General features: G+C 57.2%; 1 protein-coding gene across 2 annotated transcripts; it reads left to right on the plus strand.

Moving 5' to 3' along the window:
* The first annotated feature begins 3,215 nt into the window (after positions 1 to 3,215).
* Positions 3,216 to 19,035, plus strand: COL9A2 (collagen type IX alpha 2 chain). 2 transcript variants are annotated; one of them, XM_004266394.4, is made up of 33 exons: positions 3,216 to 3,351; positions 3,826 to 4,006; positions 5,255 to 5,338; positions 6,553 to 6,588; positions 6,673 to 6,735; positions 7,747 to 7,800; positions 7,925 to 7,960; positions 8,053 to 8,076; positions 8,385 to 8,438; positions 8,791 to 8,844; positions 8,965 to 9,012; positions 9,271 to 9,327; positions 9,415 to 9,468; positions 9,807 to 9,860; positions 10,258 to 10,311; positions 10,409 to 10,462; positions 10,584 to 10,637; positions 11,807 to 11,860; positions 12,224 to 12,277; positions 12,488 to 12,541; positions 13,486 to 13,530; positions 13,907 to 13,960; positions 14,576 to 14,629; positions 14,913 to 14,966; positions 15,052 to 15,123; positions 15,394 to 15,429; positions 15,576 to 15,620; positions 15,698 to 15,730; positions 15,943 to 16,089; positions 16,394 to 16,448; positions 16,780 to 16,968; positions 17,739 to 17,816; positions 18,262 to 19,035. In XM_004266394.4, the coding sequence occupies exons 2-33, from the start codon at positions 3,935 to 3,937 to the stop codon at positions 18,459 to 18,461; spliced, it is 2,076 nt and encodes a 691-aa protein (XP_004266442.1). In that variant the 5' UTR covers positions 3,216 to 3,351; positions 3,826 to 3,934; the 3' UTR covers positions 18,462 to 19,035. The 2 variants fall into 2 exon arrangements, with proteins under 2 accessions (XP_004266442.1, XP_049553905.1); XM_049697948.1 differs by lacking the exon at positions 3,216 to 3,351 and having other exon boundaries at positions 3,505 to 4,006.
* Positions 19,036 to 19,327: the final 292 nt, after the last annotated feature.

Below are 19,327 nucleotides of genomic sequence, written 5' to 3' on the forward strand. Positions count from 1 at the left end.
GTGGCGCAGTGGTTGGGAGTCCGCCTGCCGATGCAGGGAACACGGGTTCGTGCCCCGGTCCGGGAGGTCCCACATGCCGCGGAGCGGCTGGGCTCGTGAACCATGGCCGCTGAGCCTGCGCGTCCGAAGCCTGTGCTCTGCAGCGGGAGAGGCCACAACAGTGAGAGGCCCGCGTACCGCAAAAAAAAAAAAAAAAAAAAAAAAAAAAAAAAAAATCAGGTAATAAAATGTTAGCAAGGATGAGGAGAAATTGGAACCCTCATACACTGCTAATAGGAATGTAAAATGGTACTGCTGATTTGGAAACAGCCTGGCAGTTCCTTGAACGGGGAAGCCCCAGAATTTCTTTTTTTTTTTTTGCGTTACGTGGGCCTCTCACTGTTGTGGCCTCTCCCGTTGCGGGGCACAGGCTCCGGACGCGTAGGCTCAGTGGCCATGGCTCACGGGCCCAGCCGCTCCGCGGGATGTGGGATCTTCCAGGACCGGGGTACGAACCTGCGTTCCCTGCATCGGCAGGCGGACTCTCAACCACTGCCCCACCAGGGAAGCCCCAGAATTTCTTTTTTTACTTTCTAAATTCTTTAAAAGTTAGTGGGGGCTTCCTTGCCGCTCCACGGCATGTGGGATCCTCCCGGACCGGGGCACGAACCCGTGTCCCCTGCATTGGCAGGCGGACTCTCAACCACTGCACCACCAGGGAAGCCCTCATTACCTGATTTTTTATTATAGCCGCCCCAGTGGGTGTGAAGTGCTACCCATTGTGGTTTTGATTTGCATTCTCCTAATGACTAATGATGCTGCATCCAGGCTCTGTGCATCCTTTGGGAGAGATGAGGTTGGTAGGGTGTGATGTCAATGTTTCCTTCTGATCAATGTTTCCTTCCTGGCTTCTTGGGCCACCATTTTCAGGTTTATTCTTGCAGAGGTAATTACTATGGTAGGTGGAAAGACAAGAGCAGACATTTGAGTTTCTTTTTTTGGCATTTTGAGGTGATCTTAAACTTTTCTTCTTTAATAATGTGGTGAATTACATTAGTAGATTTTCTAATTTTAAACTCGGTATAAAACTAACTTGGAATTTATAGACTAAGTTGACATCTTTGCAACGTTGAGACTTCCTCTCCACGAATGTGGATATATGACTCTCCATTTATTCCCTGTTCCTTAACAGCTATATGAGATTGGCTGGAACCTCTGATCCATGTCTTGTGTCTAAGATTTCTCCTGATCAGCTCCTGCTTTGAGCTTAAGCTTCCACTGGATTGGTTCAGTTTATAAGCCCGAGTGTGCTAGGTTGTACTTTCCAAAGATGGCTGCACCAATATATGTCCCGTCCTCCATGCTCTTCTTCTTCTTTTTTTTTGGGGGGGGGGTTGTTTTGTTTTGTTTTGTTGGTTGTTGTTGGCTTAAACAACAGAAGTTTATTTTCTCTCAATTCTGGAGGCTGGTAGTTCAAGATCAAGGTGCTGGCAGGGTTGGTTTCTCCTGAGACCTCTCTCCCTGTCTTACAAGTGGCTGCCTTGTCGCTGTGATTTCACACGGTCTTTCTTTTATGCATGTGCATTCCTCATGTCTCTGCTTCTTCCTACTGGTCTTGGAGGGTCTCCTGGGGAGGTGGGAGGGGGGCCTTCTCTTGGGACATGAAAGCTGGTGGCGAACATACCTGGGAGTACTCACCCGAAGGCTGACATCTTGTTTGGGCCCCCATGCTCTTCTTGAAATGTGACATTGACACTCATCCATCAGGAGTTGAGGGTCTCTGTTCCTTCCCCTTGAAACTGGGCAAACCTTTGTAATTGCCTGCACCAAAAGAACGTGGTGAAGTTGACACTGTGTGATTTTCGAGCCTGGGTCCTGGGAGGCAATTCTGCTTTAGTCTGGTATTGTCCTGCTCTCACTGAGCTGCTGTGTAAGAAGTTCAGCTACCTAGAAGCTGCCATGTGGGAGATACTTGTGGCAAGCTCACAACGGGATCAAGGAGAGAGCTGCCCAAGAAATTCCATTTGTTCCAGCCCATTGAAGGCTTCCCAGTACAGACACCAGAAACATGAGTGAAGAAGCCTCCTGCTGACCCCAACTCCAGTCACCATCTGACTGCAAACTTATAATAGACCTCAAGTCAGAACCAATCAGCAGAGCCATTCTTGAATTCCCAATCCAAGAAATGGTTGTTTTAAGCCACTCAGTTTTCAGATGGTTTGTTATGCTGCAATAAACAATAATACACTCATGTGTGCTGTCCAAATGTGAAGCTCATCCCCTTTTCACAAACACACAAAAGAACAACACTTACTCCTCAGAGGCTTTTGTGTGTTTAGTCTACAAAGAGAGGAAGAAACAAACAACATAAAACCAACAACTTTGGACATCCCATTTCTTAGACGTCCTTTACAAATAGTTCCGCACACCCAGGCAGTGCCCATCAGCCCTCTCTCACCTCCTCCTCCTCTCATCTTACTTCCTACAAACTCCAAATCCTTCTTCACTCTGTTAGGCAGTGCAATTAAGTTCTCTCAAGCCCTTTCTCCCAAACTCAGCTCCAGGAACCCCTTTCAAAGCCCAAGGCCCTTTGCCAACATGCCCAATGGAGCTGAACTTTCCCAGGTTCCAGAGAGTATCCTCCTTCACTATTTTAGCTGACCTGCTTGTGGTTGTTTTCCCCACACTGGGTGCAGGACTGGTACACAGAGAGTCCTCAATAAATCATAATGAAAGCAGAAGTGTATCAAGCACCTACTATGTGCTGCTTGCTAGGGTAAGGACATCATATGCATCATCCCGTTCAGTCTTCGCAAAAACCTGTAAGATAGGGACTATTGTTATTTCTTTATACAGATGAGCAAACTGAGACTTCATATGGTTTTAGGTCCTGTGGTCATACTCAGTGACAGAGTCAGATTCCAAAGCACTCTACCAACATTGCTTAAGTGAATGAAAGGGAAGGGAAGAAACTCTGGAGAGAGGCTATACTTGACAGGTTAGTTTTGGAAACTCTGGTAAATAAGGTGATGGTTGTTTCCATGATCATGGAGGAGATCACTTGGAGGGAGAGAGCTGGCCAATCCCACAGACTCTGGTGCTTAAGGGAGCTGCAGAGAAGAAAAAGCAATAGAAGAAGGGCTGGAGGGTGGACACCTGGACAGGGAAGACTTCAAGAATGGAATGGCCAAGGCAGACCCAGGTGCCAATAGCTTCATGACCGGAGGACTGAAGAGGGGTTAAGCCTCACTGGTGACCTCCAGCAGGGGCAGAAGCAGGGAGATGAGAGGAAGATGAGGAAGTTTAGAAGTGCTAGTGAAGCCAGAGGGAGGAGGCGGAGTGGGTATTCACAGGATGGCTGATCCAGGAAGGGTATGTTTTAATACGGAAGAGGCCTGATTGATTGTTTGTGGAGAGGGACGAGGTGGGTGGGGAGGGGCAGAGCCTGCTCCAAGGTCTGCAGAACCTGAGGCACCCTGGGCCTGGGCCCTGGCGTAGAGCACCCAGGCCGGGGCTCGCAGGCAGAAGTGGCCGAAGAAATGGCTCAGGGGATGGGACGTGGACTGTGGGTCGGGGGAAGGGGCTGGGTCCTGGAGATCAGGCTGGACAGGGACCTGGGAAGGCCCTCTGCCTCCTCAGAGAGAAACGGAGGCTTGGTCCCCGTCCCGCACCTCTTTGGATTACCCGGCCGATGCCTCGGGGAAGCCCGAGGCGAGGATGGAGGGTGGGCGCTGGCGGCTAGACGGAGCGGGGCGGAGCTGGGCCGACGGCGCCGGCCTCCTTCCCCGGGTCCTCTCAGGTGACAGACCCCCGCGGGTCCCCCGCCCCGCCCCGCCGCATATTCAGGAGGCCGGACCCGCCCCGTCCGAGAGCAGCTAGCGCGGCCGCGCCGGAGCCTCAGCGGTCGGTGCGTGCGTGGAGCCGGCACCCATCCTCCTCGAGTCCGCCGCCCGCCATGGCCCCTGAGGCCGCCCGCCGCAGCCTCCTGGTTCTCCTGCAGGTGCTCGGGCTCGCCCTGGCGCAGATCGTAAGTCCCGCGCCGGGGTCCGGCGTGCAGGGTCTGGGTCCGGGGTTCAGGATCTCGCGGTCTAGTCAAGGGCTCCCTCTCTGCCTGACCTCCACCCTCTGCTGACACTCCCTAGCGCGAGGGGCAGCTTCGGACAGTCCCGCGGTGCACGTCCCCTTAGGAGGGGCACAAACGGGGGGCGTCTCGGCACAGTGAAAGGAGGTGGATGAGCCGGGGAGCCAGAGGGACCCTGTCCCGAGATGCTCGGCCCTGCCTGGGACGGGCAGCGTGCGGCGAGAGCTGGCGCCGGGTCCTGGCAGCCCGGAAAGCCCAGGTGGCGGGGGACACAATGGTGCCCATTCACGGGGCTCCGGATTCTCCGCCCCCGCCGCCTCCCAGGGGGCGCCGGCTCCAGCCAGACGCCGCTCTCGCTGGCTGCTGCCTCTCTGCCGGGCTCGCGCGCTCGCGTCTCACTTTCGAGGGCCGGCTGGGGGGAGGGGGGCCTAACGGGACGCGGGCGCGGAGGGGCAGGGCCCGGGCGCCAGCCTGGCACTTCTCGGTCTGGGGAGAGCGCGGGCACCTGGCAGGCGGGGGACCCCCACCGGAGTCGGGGGTGGCCCCGTAAGAGAGCCACCTAAGGGAGGACGGAGGAGCGTTGCTGCGAGAGGGGTGCTCTGAGTTAGGAGGAGAGAACAGGCTTCCCTTCCCTGGGTTCCCTCACGCCCCCTCTCTCTGCGCCTCCCCAGCTGTCCTGTCGGACTTCATCCGCACCGGGGGGAGAGGAAGGGGTACCTACTCACCTTCAGTATCTGTTGTTCACCTAAAACTAATGCGAGCAACCGTCCATTGAGGACCAAGCGTCTCTAGGCACCATCTTCCTTACCATCGGTTATTTATTTGAGCCATCAGCATCTCCATCTGTTCCCACCCACGACAGCGCAAGGGCAACATGGTACAGTGGAAGGAGGTGGGCAGACCTAGGACGGAATCCTGGCTCCACCGCTTACTTCCGGTGATCACGGACCCCTTCATCTTTCTGAGCCTGTTTCCTCAACTGCAAACTGGGGCTTGTTAGTTTCGGCCTCACAGTTCTGAGCATTCAAGAAGATAATATATGTAATGGTGCACAGTATCTGGTACACAGTGGGTTCTCAATAAACGGGGAGTTCGCGGCTCCCTGAGGAGCTCCCTTTCCTTAGGGAGGGGTGCACTCCTGGATGTCCAGTTCCCTGCACTATCTGAGGGCTGCACCCCTGTATGTGTTTTCAGAGAGGTCCACCAGGAGAGCGGGGGCCCCCGGGGCCCCCGGGACCACCGGGGCCACCGGGAGTGCCTGGATCCGACGGAATCGACGTGAGTCTCTAACCTGGGAAGGGAGGGGGAGAGAGGCGGCGGACAAAGGGGAACTTTGTGAGCCCTGGGAGTGGGGGGCGGGGGGCGGGGCGGTGAGGTTGACGCCTGGAGATGCAGTGCCCCCTGTTGCCAGTAGGCGGCGCCAGCCTGCACCACAAGGAGACCGTTTGTTCTACAAAAACCTCAAACCAGCCCCGAGAGGCAGAGCCCCTTACAGCCGCCGGCGGACAAGGAGCTGCTGTTCGGTCTGCCCGCCACAGCTCACAGCGATTCCTTATCCCTCGCCCCCTCCTCCCTTCTTTTTTCGGGTGGGAGACGCCCTGCCTCCTCTCCCTGCCCCCTGGCACGTCTGGTTGCTTCTTCAGGGTAGCTTGGGAGCCTTGGCCAGACCGCTGACCAGCTAGGGCCAGACTCCGGTCTCTTCCCTTTGCATTTCTCTCCCCGATTTTAGCTGGTCTCGTTCCCTGCTCTCCCTACCACAGTGAGGGTTAAATAGCTCATTCTGGATGCTCCCCCAGGAGGTCAGCCCCATGTTTACCCATCTCGACAGCCTTCTATTCAACCTGGTGCCCCACCCTCCAAACACAGGGTGAAGGGTCCCTGCTAGGCTCTCTGGCCGCCACAGGCTCTGAAATGCCTGGAAGCCTCTCTGGGGCTGAATGTGATTCCACAGCCCATATCTGTCCTCCACCAAGGATCCTTTGTCATAGGGGAAGGAGGTCCTTCTTGCCTTGGTGACACATTGAATCTGTCCCCTTGGTCCTTGCCCCTGCCCCATCTCGTTTTCCCGACCCTAACCCAGAAGGCCGCCACTGCCCCCTTCACTTACCTCCCCTTCATGTTTTCCTAAAAACCCCACGTTTCTCCCCACACGTGCTCAAATCCAAGAGGCACCTGCTCTCCGAGGTAACTTGGAGCCAACAACCCTGTTCGCAGGTCTCCTAACTGGCCCCTTACCAACAGTGGCATGACTAGAACCCACTCGCATGCTGTTATCACCCTCTCCAGCCTGCCTGGGATTGGTGTCAACCCACCTATGGTTTTCTTGAGGGAAAGGGAGCTATTTTCCTAAAAAGCACAAGGTTTGAGAGGACCCAGGACAGAAGAGAGGAGAGTGAGGAGAGGAGCACGTGGGACGGGCCAGCCAGGGCTTGTGTGCCCATCTGGGGGAGCACGAGCCATAGTGTGCTGTCTCAACAACTTGTATCTTGCAGGGTGACCAGGGGCCCCCTGGGAAAGCTGGCCCTCCGGTGAGTACTTTTTCCTCCTTGACCTCTGACCCTTCCAGGTCTTGCCCTCCTGTGTCTAATGTTTGCTCCACTTCTGTTTTCAAGGGACCTAAGGGAGAGCCTGGCAAAGCGGGGCCAGATGGGCCAGCCGGCAAGCCCGGGATTGACGTGAGTACCTACCTGAGCGTCAGGTAGAGCAGGTGAGGGCTCCACCCACTGACTTCCAGAACCCAATTCTGGCATCTTCCCTGATCTGCTATTCAGAGCAAGGTGGAGACTCTACAGCTGTGAGCCCCCCTCACCTTCATATGAGATTGTGGCCTCACACCCACCCCAGGAGCATTGAATCACAAGCAAATGGGGGTCCAGAGAGGGATTCTGCTCATCGGCAGCAGCCAGAGTTTAGTCTCACATTTCTGGCCCCCAAGTATCAAACTGAATACTCTGGGCAGAGCTGTCCTTATGCTCCCTCTCCCTTCCTCTCCTTTTCCCTTCCCCACTCCACCCGTCACAGCCCCAGGCACCACTCAGGAGAGGAACGGTATTTGGCTGATAGCACAGAGTTCCCGGGGACCCCAAGGTCACAGGCTCCTGGACACAGCCAGGGGCAATGGGAAGTCTTCTTGTTGGGGCATACATTTGAGTCAGTCACTGAAAGATGGGAGGAAGAAGAGGCCCCCATGAGTTGCCTTTGCCCTGTTGGTGCAAGACGTGCCCATTAGGGCTGTGACCAGGGCCGTTCCAACTCGTCCACGGTTACAAAATATATTGCCTTCCACATCGGTTTTCATAGCCACCCAGAGAAGCAAGCATGATTATTAATCCATTTTGCAGATGAGAAAACTAAGGCTCAGAAAAAGTTGCCAAGGGCAGACATCAAGAAAATGGCTAATCCAGACTTATGTCTATCTAGGTTTTCTAGACTCCTAGACTGGAGGCATGAGGTCTGGGCTGACAAATCTTTGGGCCTTGGTTTCTCATCTTTCAAAAGACAATAATCGTCAAGGACTATGGTGGGAACTGGGGGAAGGGAAAGTGAGGTGTAGCCGCCCTTAGGCCTTCATGGAGTGTGGTGAAAGGCAGCCTGGGCCCACCCAGGAGAGACCTCTGGACCCGCCCTGCCCCGCGGGTCAGGGAGCAGATTCGCCCCTCAGGATGTACCTTCTCTTTCTTCACCAGGGTCTAACTGGAGCCAAGGGGGAGCCTGGTCCCATGGGGATCCCTGGAGTCAAGGTAAGTAGCCTGCTGGGGGCCTCAGCACGGGCAATCTAGCGCCAGAGTTTGGGAGGGGCTTTGGCAGACAGGAGCAGGGACCCAGGAGACCCTAGCCTCTGAGCCTCTCCCATTGCTCTTGCAGGGGCAGCCTGGGCTCCCAGGTCCCCCCGGCCTGCCGGTGAGTATAACTGGCAAGGGCTTTAAAGGACCCTTTGTGGGGAGGGGGACTTGTAAAAGGAGCCATGAACCTAATCTTTTCTTCTGTTCCAGGGCCCTGGCTTTGCCGGACCTCCTGTAAGTCTGCAGGGATGGGGCAGAGTCCCTGGGACTCTCTGGGAAGGAGGGTACAGAGGGCTTCCAGGGGACCGACCAGCATGGGGAGGGGCCAGCATTCTGTGATGGTGTTGGAAATGGGCAGACTTGTCAGAGAACTCTGGTCGTATCCACTGGCTCTGAGATTCTCTGGCCCTTAAAGCCCTAATCTGTCAGCTTCTCTGGTGTTGGTTGCAAAGTGAAAGTGGGGAAGAGGGCTCTGGGTCCCTCTGTGCCAGGACTGGGCTGACCCTCTGAGGCATCCCAGCCACTGATGTCTCTGTCCCTAGGGACCAGCCGGACCTGTTGGCCTCCCTGGTGAGATGGGACTCACGGGCCCCAAGGTGAGCCCCAGCTAGCCCTCTGCTCACCCTGCCTCCTGCCCTCTGCCTTCAAGCTGGCAAGCTCAGTATCTCTCCAGGATTTCCTGAGTCTGCCTCTGGCCACCAGGGAGCTCCTGCAGTTCTGGGGCAGAAACCCCTCCTGCTGAGCCCACCCTGTGGTAGGTCTTCCAGGGAGGCCAAGGGCTGGGGCCATCCCCCCGAAGATCAGGCCTTGATCTCCCCAAGAGCCCAGATCTCAGGAGGTGACCTGGAGGGCAGGGTGGACAGTGCAGTAGCAGGAACTGGAGGAGGGGGCAGGGGTGACCTAGGCAGGACTGGACAAGGGTATGATTTGGGTCCTTCTTGCTTCCAGGGGGATCCTGGACCAGAGGGACCAGCAGGGCCCCCAGGGCCCCCTGGGAAACCGGTAAGTGTCCTCAGACCTCCCACATGGCAGTGTGTGGCCGGGGAAGGACAAGAGTCCTTGGCGCCAGCCTGGGGTGGGGACAGTTTGCTTCAGACTCCGTCTCCATACATCTTTTCTCAGGGCCGCCCAGGAACCATTCAGGGTCTGGAAGGCAGCGCGGACTTCCTGGTGAGAGGCGGAGGGGGGTTGGGGGGGGCCTGGGGCGGGGCTAATCCGGGGAAGGGGCGGGTCATCTTGAGAGGGGCGGGCAAGGAGATAGGTTCCTTCAGGAGGTAGGGTCAGAGGGAGATGGGGAGGGGCTGCAGCTGAGAGGTGCAGCCAGGTGCGGTGGGAGGGGGGAATCGGAGCTGGCAAGATGGGGAAGCACGGCCCAGTTGGCCTGGGGCTGGCCAGTGACCACAGAGCCCTGCGGGATTTCCTTTCCAGTGTCCAACCAACTGTCCAGCGGGCGTGAAAGGGCCCCCGGGGCTGCAGGGAGTGAAGGTGAGCTCCTGGCCCAAGTCTTGGGGGCCGGGGGGTGGGGGGCGTGGGGGGGGAGGGACCTACTCTGAGCTCTCTCCTTCCCTGCAGGGTCATCCTGGCAAGCGCGGGCATCTGGGAGATTCTGGCCGCCAGGGGAAGCCGGTGAGTGTGAGGGCTGAGGGCCCTGGGAGGGTGTGTGTGGAGAGGGGCCTACAGGAGCCTGCCCCCCATCCTTCTCCCTTCCCCTTCCCCTGTGGGGCTCTGGGGATAAAGCCTTGAGCTGGGAGGCAAGAGGCCTAGATTCTAGGTCAATGTGTCCCTGGGCAAGTCCGTTCTCCTTGCTGTGCTTCCATTTCCCCATCCGTCCGTCACATGGGACCGTATGGTTTCTAGGAGGGCTTCCTGTCTGCTTTTGCTGGGAAGAGGATGGTGTCTTTGGTTGTCTGTATGTTTGTCTCTCGATCTGCCTGCCTATCTGACTGCTCTTTCCTGCCCCTTAGGGTCCCAAGGGAGATGTGGGTGCCTCTGGAGAGCAAGGCATCCCTGGACCGCCGGTAAGGAACACTTTCCAAGGGCCCTCCTCACCTCTCCTGGGAGACCTTAGTGGAGTCATTCTCGTGCTCTGGGTTCTAACTTGTGAAAGAGACACCTGTGTCCAGCTGGTGTGTCTCTGGGTGGGGGGGGGGGGGGGAGGCTGAGGCTGACTGTGAGAGGCTGGGGGACAGGAACAAAGGCTGTCAGCCAGAAGACTCACCTGAGGCCCAGGTTCGGCCACTGTCCCTTTTGAGTGACCCTGGCGAGTCTCTCCCATCTCCGAGCATCAGTGACCATCTGTGATAGGGACTCCGTGCCTGCCTCAGAGAGGCACTGACAAAATTGGGTGGGGGTCAGGGAAGGTGTCACGAAGTGGGCCTTCTAGTTGCCATCGCTGTCATTCTTCTGTCTTGACAGGGTCCCCAGGGCGTCAGGGGCTACCCGGGCATGGCGGGACCCAAAGGAGAGACGGTGAGTGGGTCTGGGGTGTCCTGCAAGAGCTGCTGGAACCAGCCCCCTGGCCTCTGGGGTCCAGCCAGGACTGACCCGCGACCTCTGCTCTCCCCAGGGTCCTCAAGGGTACAAAGGCATGGTGGGCTCCATCGGCGCCGCCGGGTCACCAGTGAGTCTGCTCCTGCTTCCGCCCACACCCACCTCCTCCAGACACAGCTCCTAGGGCTGCGGAGGGCTGCGGCTCCCCCTGAGCCCACATAACTTGCATTTCTGTTTGTCCTTCTTGCCAGGGTGAGGAAGGTCCTCAGGGGCCACCAGGCCGAGCTGGGGAGAAGGGTGACGTGGTGAGTCCTCAGGCACTCCTGTCCAGTCACGGCCCCTGGGGAGAACTGGGTGGACTCAGCTCCACCCAAGGCTCACGTGCGCGCACAAACGTGTGTGTGTGTGTGTGTGTGTGTGTGTGTGTGTGTGTGTGTGTGTGTGCGCGCGCGCGCGCATACGTTATTCTGCGTGTCTGTGCGTGTGGGTGACTGATGTGAGGGAGGAACGTCTGTGCCCAGAGCCCAGCCAGCCCCCTCCTCCAAGCCCAGCCTGTTGCTGATCAAATTCAGACTTCGGGAGAACCGTGTAATGCAGTCCCACGGTCACTGGGGCCAGACAATGAAATTCCAGGGAATCAGTCATGGGGCTAATGGGATTTGGTCCAGATCCCAGTTCTCTTAACTCTCTCTTTTTTTTTTAAAGTAAAAGACTATCTCTTGAGCAGTTCTGAGTTTACAGAAAAATTGAGCAGAAAGTAAAGTTAGGGTTGTTTATCTTTTTGTTAGTTTTCTTATTGTGCAAGTTTTTTAACAAACGCAAAAGTAGGGAGAATAATATAGTGATCCCTTATGTACCTACCTCCCCAAATTAACCTTTTACCGCTCTCACTTCATCCATCCTCTTCTTCCTTTCTTTCCTTCACTTCATTGCTTTGCTCTGATATTTTCAAGCAAATTCTTAACATTACGTCATGTTACCCACTTCTGAATGTATCTCTTACAAATAAGGCTCTTTCCTCACATAACCACGATATCATTATCCCTCCAACAAAATTATCAATTATTCCTGAACATCATCTAATCATCAGCTTGTGGTCAATTTTTCCCAGTGATCTCAAAAATGTCTTTTCAGGGTTCTTGTTCAAAGCAAGACCCAAACCAAGTCCACACATTGTCTTTCGTTGTGTTTCTTCACATCAGTGTCACTCAGGGCCTTGGTGGGTCTCAGGAGCGCTGGCTCCTCCCCTGTCCTGCTCCAGCCCAGCCTGCTTGGTGCTGACCTCTACTCCCTCCCACTAGGTCCAGGGCAAACTCATACAACTAGGCCCCTCTCCTCCAGCCCCTGCACAGCATGGCCTGTGCCACAGGGACCCTGGGACCCGGAGGCCACTGTTCTTAGCTGTTCCCTTCTCTGAACAGCCAGACAGGAGTTCAGCCTCCTGAAGCTGATCTGATCTGTGTCTGCTTTGCAGGGCAGCCAAGGTATCCGAGGACCCCAGGGAATAACAGGCCCGAAGGGAGCAACCGTAAGTGGACAGAGGGCGGGGTCCAGGCAGCTCTGCAAGCCCCCAGAGGAGGAGGAGCCTGGGATTCTAGACTGAACTCTGTTGCCGGTGGGCTGTCACCTCGGGAAATGCCCTCTTTCTGCGCCTTAGTTTTTTCACCTGTAAATAGGGTGGTGATGTAGGAGAGGTCCTGGGACACTCATCACCCACACAAGGGAAGGACTGTGGTCCATTCCACGATATCCCTTCCCACTTCCACTCTCCCACCCCCAATTAGCTGGTGGGGCTTCCCAAGGTGACCTGACCCACACAGGGACACGGGTGGGTGGCCTGACCCTAGGCATCTCCCCATTGTGAGTGTCCCTTCACTTTCCTCCTGGGCAGGGCCCACCAGGCATTGACGGCAAGGACGGGACCCCAGGCACACCTGGCACGAAGGTAGGAGGGGGGACGGCTGGTGGGATTGCGGCAAGGGTCAGGGGCCTTTCCAGCTGAGGCTCTGAGTCCCATCACACTGAGCCTGGAGGCCTAGGAGCCTGGGATCCTCACACCTGTCACGGACACATTCCTGGTTGCCTCGAGGCCTCAGTTTCCCTGCCTCCACTCGGGTGGGAGACTCATCTGTGTCTCTGGTTCTGTCTCTTGCAGGGCAGTGCAGGTCAGGCGGGGCGGCCAGGAAACCCGGGCCACCAGGGCCTAGTGGTGAGTATGGGGCGGAGCCATGGGGGCTGCCACACAGCCGGTTGCTTATCCTCCTCCAGGAGGCCAGGCACTCTGTGGCCCACCTCCCCAAGGTGGTGTGAGTGACTGATGAGATGGAAGTCACACAGCCAGGGCTGTGCTCTAGTCCTTGTCCCCACCCAGCTCAGGCCTCCTCACCAAGTCTGGCCTGGCCTAGGCTTCGTCATTTGGACAGTTGTTCCGGCTTTCTCTTTGACCGTTCCAACCGTCCATGTTGGCTAAGTGGAATCTGACCATTTCCCTGCTAAACACCTTCCGTGCTCCCCCTCCCCTGCTGCCTCCAGGAAAGTCACTCTGTCCAGTCATTCAATAGAGTTACTGAGGTACAGTAAGTGGCAGGGAAAGTTACGAACAGGACAGCTACACTCCTCGTCGTCACAGCTCACCTTAGCATCTCAGGACCACCATAATCTGACCCCAGCCTATCCCTCTGCCTCATCAGCCACTGCCTCTCTTCATCCTCTCCCTTCTCAACATGGCCTTGGCTTTTCTGCCTCCACACATTCAAGCCTGTACTGGTCCCTCAGCTTGGAATGCCCTTCCCATCTCTCTGTGCCTTCTCACCGTCAGGCCCACCTCCAGCCCACACCTTCTGGGAACCCCCGTCCCTCCCTGCCAGAGGTACTGAGGCCAAGGCCTGCTAACATGTCCACGTGCAGACTGCGTTCCTGTGCGCACTCACATGTGGCCCTCTTCTCCCCATGGACCACAGGCACTTGTAGGCAGGCCCTTCTGTACCCATCTCCTCTCTCACCAGGGATTCGTGGCTAGGCACAGTCAAGTTCATGGCTGGGCCTTCTGCTCTTCAGCTCCCATAAGGCAGGGGAGGAATCCGGGAGGCAAAGCAGTAGGTGCACAGGGCTCCCCCTGCCAGGGGAGAAACTGACATCAGCTTCCTTCTACAGGGTGTGCCCGGCCAGCCTGGGACAAAAGGAGGCCCTGGAGACAAGGTAAGAGGGCAGAGTTGGCTTCATCTGAGCAAGCGAGCCTGGGGGCAGGGACCGGGGACACGGCTTAAAGACTGCAAAGCCCCGTCCTCAGCCCAAGCTCAGAGACTTGGCCTGGACACAAGTCCTTTGGGCCTAACCACCTCCCTCCTGTCACCTCCCTCCCACCCTCATCCTGGCTAGAGGAGACAGGATGGCATGGCTGCATATCTAGATGAGAAACAGGAAGATCAATGGAGTCCAGAGGACTTCACCAAGAACCCTCTCCTCTCCCCAGCTCATTTGGTTCCAGAGTCTTTTTAAGGTTCCCTGGGCTTCTCCAAGGCCAAGGGCCTGACTGGGCTACACAGACTGACCTCAGAACTCTGTTTTCCTGCAGGGTGAGCCAGGCCGGCAAGGCTTCCCAGGAGTCTCTGGTTCCCCTGGGAAGGAGGTGAGTGTCCCCTCTTCTGACACAAGGCCTCTTGCTTTGCTCCCTTCCCCCGCTCCCCCAGGCCTGAGGACCCTGCACACATTGTATGGGGCCTGAGTGAGACTGTGAGGTGGAGCCCTAGCCTAGGGGTGCCCTCGGTGCTAGTCGAGGCTCTGCCACTGACGCAGGGAAGCTCTCTTCTCTCTCTGGGCACCGGTTTCCCTGTGTACAATGCAGAGAGGGTGGGAGCTGCTTCTGTCCTGGGGTAGGACCTCTCCAGATGGCCCAGCTGACTGGGCCTGAGAATCCAGCAGGAAGTCATTCATTCATTCATTCCATAAACATTCACCAAATATCTGCAACCCGCTAGACGCTGAGATAGACAGTCTCCTACTCACATGGAGCTTACGGTTTCGTGGGAGAGACAGACATTAAATTAAATAAATGATCGCATGATGACTACAACTGTATTGGGTCCTATGAAGGAAAAGTACAGGGACCGGAAGATGAGGAGGTGAAGGAAGTCTTCCTGATGAAGCAAATTAGCTGAGCCCCAAGGGTGGGTAGGGGCCGGCCAGGTGCGGAAGGGAGGGATCCTCCAGGCTATTGCTCACCTCTGATTTCTCTGTCCCCCAGGGAGAGCCAGGGCCTCGAGGAGAAATCGGTCCCCCAGGCATCATGGGGCAGAAGGTAAGTGCCTGGCACAGCGGCCCCTCCCTGGGGGCCTCTGCAGCAGCTGGCACTGCTGGACCCAGGATCTGGGTCCTCTCAAGGGTCCAGTGCCTGCCCATCCTGCCCAGCCTGCATGAGGCCTCCCAGTCAGGGCCTCAGTCTGCAGGTCTGAAGTGGAGCCCAGGACCTCCACGGTGGTGACAGCAGGAATGGAGGGCACCCTGACCACAGGGTCTGGTATCGGGCAGGGAGAGGCTGCCCCTGCTGAGAGCCAGGATGTGACGTTCACTTTCCATTTCAGGGTGACCACGGTGAGAGGGGGCCAGTGGGGCAGCCAGGCCCTCAGGGCCGACAGGTAAGTGCAGGGTGGCTGGGATGGGCACGGGGAGCCTGTCTGGGCACCTCATCTGACTTATTCCTCTGGTTTCTTTTCTCCTCAGGGCCCCAAGGGGGAACAGGGTCCCCCCGGAATTCCAGGGCCCCAAGGCTTGCCAGGCATCAAGGGAGACAAGGTACCAAATGGGGCTGGAAAATACCAGGGAAAGACGCCTTAAGACTCTGCGGGAGGAGTCGGTGGAGGGCAGTGAGATCCTTGAGCACCGCAAATCTTCGTGGGAAAAGTTCTCCCTGCGGGTCCCAAGGGACCCCGGGGTGTGGGGGGGGCGGTGAGAGGCAGAGCTGCAGAGGGGCGTGTGGCCAGGAGCCGGGGTTGGGGGGACCCTGTGGACCCAGCCTCCCCTGGACCCGAGCTCACCAAGCCCTGGACTCCCCGCTTTCTCCAGGGCTTCCCAGGGAAGACCGGGCCCCGCGGCGGAGTGGTGAGTGCCAGCATGTCCCCTTCCCCCGCCGTCTGGCATCCCGCGTCGGGGCGGGGGACGCGGGTGTCACAAGCCAGCACAGCCGCCCCGCCCCTGCTCCCACGCCACGCGGGGCCACCGCGGTCTGACTCGGTCTCAATCTGCAGGGCGACCCGGGGGTGGCTGGCCTCCCAGGAGAGAAAGGCGAGAAGGTGAGCCGGCTGCGGGGGGGCGGCGGGCGGGCCCTGGGACCCCACAGCCTCGTGACCGCGCTTCCTTGTGCTTGCAGGGCGAGTCTGGCGAGCCAGGGCCCAAGGGACAGGTGAGTCCTGCAGCCGCGACACCACCTTCCCCCTCTCCCGCCACCCCCCTTCCCTCGGCGCCGCTGGGGACCAGGACCGTGGCTCCCCAGGCTTCCCTCCCCTCCATCCCATCCTTCCCCCGCCTCCATCCCATCCTTCCCCGACCCCGACCCCCGCTGCTCCCAGCGCGTGCGTCCTCTGACCCCAGCTCTGCCCCGACCCCACTCGGCAGCAAGGAGTCCGCGGAGAAGCCGGCTATCCGGGCCCCAGCGGGGATGCAGGCGCCCCGGGGGTGCAGGGCTACCCCGGGCTCCCGGGCCCTCGAGGACTGGCTGGAAACCGAGGCTTGCCCGGACAGCCCGGGAGGCAGGGCGTGGCGGTAAGTTGGCCTCCAGGGCAGGAGTCATCTCTTTGGAAGGACATCTCTTTGGGTTGCTGCTTATCGCTCCAAAGGCTGGGAATTCCCAGAGGAAGCTGGCTTCCCTGAGGCTGGTTCCAAACCTCAGGGTCAGAGAGGATGGGTGTGGGTGCAGGAGGGATTTCAGTCAGATGCTGAAAGATTTCAGTCAGATTTCAGTCACCGTTTTCTGGTGAGAAAACGGGAACAGGAGGGGGTCATCGCGTTGGAGCGGTCAGCCCTGGCAGCCAGGGGCTTCTTCCTGAAAGACCTCCTCTGCTTTCAGGGCCGAGATGCCAGTGACCAGCACATTGAGGATGTGGTGCTGAAGATGCTGCAAGGTGAGGGGCGGGGGGGCAACAACTCCTGCTCACAAGCCAGGGCATCGCCATCCTTCAGGAGCCTCTTCAAGTGGCCTTGCTGGAGTGTCTGGAGTCAGGGGCGGCCATTCCAGCTCTGCCTCCAAGGGGCTGGGGACCTTACCTACATCCCTGCCCTCTCAGGACCTTTGACATCCGTACAATAGCCTGAGGAAGGTGGAGGTTAACCCCCAGGCTATTCTGCGTGCACACGCAGGGACCAGGGGCCAGGGGCCAGGATGCTCTGCCTTCCCCAGTTTTACTGAGCTGACACCCAGCTTACAGACTTCTCTGTCTCCCTCCCTCCCTCCAGAGCAACTGGCAGAGATAGCTGTGAGTGCCAAGCGGGAGGCTCTGGGTGCGACTGGGATGATGGGTCTCCCAGGACCCCCTGGGCCTCCTGGGTACCCAGGCAAACAGGGACCCATTGGGCACCCTGGCCCTCGGGGCATTCCTGGCATCGTGGGAGCCGTGGGTCAGATTGGCAACATCGGGCCCAAGGGTGAGTGCTATTCTGTCTGTGGTGGCCAGGGGATGGGGGTTTGGCCAAGACCAGCCCCTGGGGCGTCCTCAGTTACTGAGTTGATTGCCCTGCCTCCTGTTTTGTCTTTCATCACTCCGCTTCCCAGGATGAGGTCCAGACACTTGCACCCATTTCTCCCGCATGTGACTCCTGGGCTTGCTTTTTCAGTAGCAAATTGATAGGAATGAATGTACTGTTTTACAGATTGGGTTTTTGGGGGGTTTTGTTTGTTTTAAATTTACTTAGTGGCACTCCATAAACCTCCTTCCACGTCTCTAAAAGTGGGGAGGCAGATTAACAAAATACTCAAGAAGGCAAGCTCGAGTCACAAGACAGGTGTGAGTCCAGACTCTGCCACTTTCTCACTGTGGCTCCTGAACAAGTTACCTGTTTATCTTCCTGGGCCTTAGATTTATCATCTGTGAAATGGGGACATTAATAGCAACAACCTCGTAGTTGTCATGAAGATTACATTCATAGGTAACTTACATAGAGTTGGCACATAGTAAATGCCAACTGTTGTGATTATTAGACACTTTCCTGTAAAGAACCTTACCAGCTGTATAGCCTTCCATCCTTTGGACTTGCCGTTATTTAATCAGTTCTGCAGTCATTTCCAACTTTCCCCCATTATAAACTAGCACAAAACAAATAATTGTTGTGTGTGAAATAGAAATTAAGTAGCAAGCCGAGTAGAAAGAAGGCACTTTCCTCTTCTGGAAAACTAAGGCTTGATTCTTTCTCTGCAGGAAAACGCGGCGAGAAGGGTGACAGGGGAGAAGGTGGGCGAGGGCATCCCGGGATGCCTGGGCCCCCAGGGAGCCCAGGTAAGATCTTGGCACTGCCCAGTGGCAGTTGTGTCCCTCAGCTCTGGGATTAATGATCCAGAGACAACTGGGTCTCTTCCATGGAGGCCTCATGCTCGGCCAACTCAGTCCCACACAGCCGGTTCTTGATACTTTTGGAGCACCCAGGAGCCTCTGGGCGGGGTCTGGCTGAGAACTGGGCAGCTGGGATTCTGAGGACTTCCTGGGTTGCACAAAAATCTGCTTCGTGGAGGGAAAGGAAGGGGCATGTGCTCCCCAGGGACACTGATTGGGAGTTGGGAGGAAAGGACAATCAGACACGACTCTCAGAACCTCTGTGACTGGGGCAGAGTCCCTTCTCTCTGTGGTGTCCTTGGCTTCATTTTCCCCACCTGAAAAGTGAGACAGGAAATCTAAAGCTGAGACAGGAGGAGGCCTTGATGTCTTGACCTTCTCCCTCTCACAGGACTGCCTGGCCGCTCTGGCCAGGCGATCAACGGCAAAGATGGAGATCGAGGGGTCGCAGGGGCCCCAGGAGAGGCAGGCCGACCTGGCCTGCCAGGCCCCATGGGGCTGCCAGGATTCTGTGAGCCTGCGGCCTGCCTTGGAGCCTCAGCCTACACGTCTGCACGCCTCACAGAGCCTGGGTCCATCAAGGGGCCCTGAGCATCAGGCCAAGATGGAGCCCAGTGGGCATCCTGGGGGGAAAGGACTGGATGTCCTCTGGGTGGACATGCATCCCATTCCTCTGCCCAGGAAACTAGCTTTCCCGGGACCTCTGTCTGGGACCCAGGAGTCTTGAGGAAAAGGAAATTCTAAAACATGGGGGAAGGGAAGGGAGGACACCGGAGTGAAAAGGTGAGGCTAACAGACAGGGCAAGTGGCACCGGAGAGTGCGAGGTCCAGAGGGTGGGGTGGCTTTCCTTCCCGGAGCACTGCTCAGATGTCACCAAAACAAATGTCTCCTTAATTTACACCATCCTCCACTGGCCATCTTGTCCTTGGGCAAGTGGACTGACGCCTTTGCTGGTTCCTGATTCCATTTTCACCCCCTGGGCTTACTGGGTGACTGCCCAGAGGTGGCCATCCTTAAGCCAGTCCACTACTTCCTCCCTGCATTCCTCCCATCTGAATATTTAAACACCCATCTCCCTTCCCTTTCTGGCATCACCTTCTCCCACCAAACCGCTAGATCCGCCCAGGCCTTTCTGTAAATAAAAGCCCCTGACTTGGGTACAAACCAGGATGCAAATGTTGGGCTTAATTTCTTGTGGATTAGGGGTGGGCCTCCACAACCTGAGCAGGATGGTCAAGGGCTCCAGAAGGGGAGGGTGGAGGGCGGGGTACCTGCCTCTGGGCACATCCTGAATTATGAGGACGGTACAGCATATTTGAGGAACACCTGTGGGATGAACCTGCAGGTAGAGTTAGGATGGTGACCCTCTGTCTAACTTTGGGCAGATCCTTCCCAGCCCTTGTACAGCTGGGCAAGGACTTGGCCTTGCCTCATTTATTCAGTAGGGCGCACCCAA

Source organism: Orcinus orca, chromosome 1, assembly GCF_937001465.1.
Source record: "Orcinus orca chromosome 1, mOrcOrc1.1, whole genome shotgun sequence".
NCBI lineage: Eukaryota > Metazoa > Chordata > Mammalia > Artiodactyla > Delphinidae > Orcinus > Orcinus orca.

Excerpts from the sequence above, each read along its gene's own strand:
- COL9A2 (XM_004266394.4), top strand. The coding sequence starts at position 3,935 with ATGGCCCCTGAGGCCGCCCGCCGCAGCCTCCTGGTTCTCCTGCAGGTG. Across the intron at positions 6,589-6,672 it reads CTGGGAAAGCTGGCCCTCCG|GGACCTAAGGGAGAGCCTGG; the intron begins GTGAGTACTTTT and ends TCTGTTTTCAAG. Across the intron at positions 13,531-13,906 it reads AAGGAGGCCCTGGAGACAAG|GGTGAGCCAGGCCGGCAAGG; the intron begins GTAAGAGGGCAG and ends GTTTTCCTGCAG.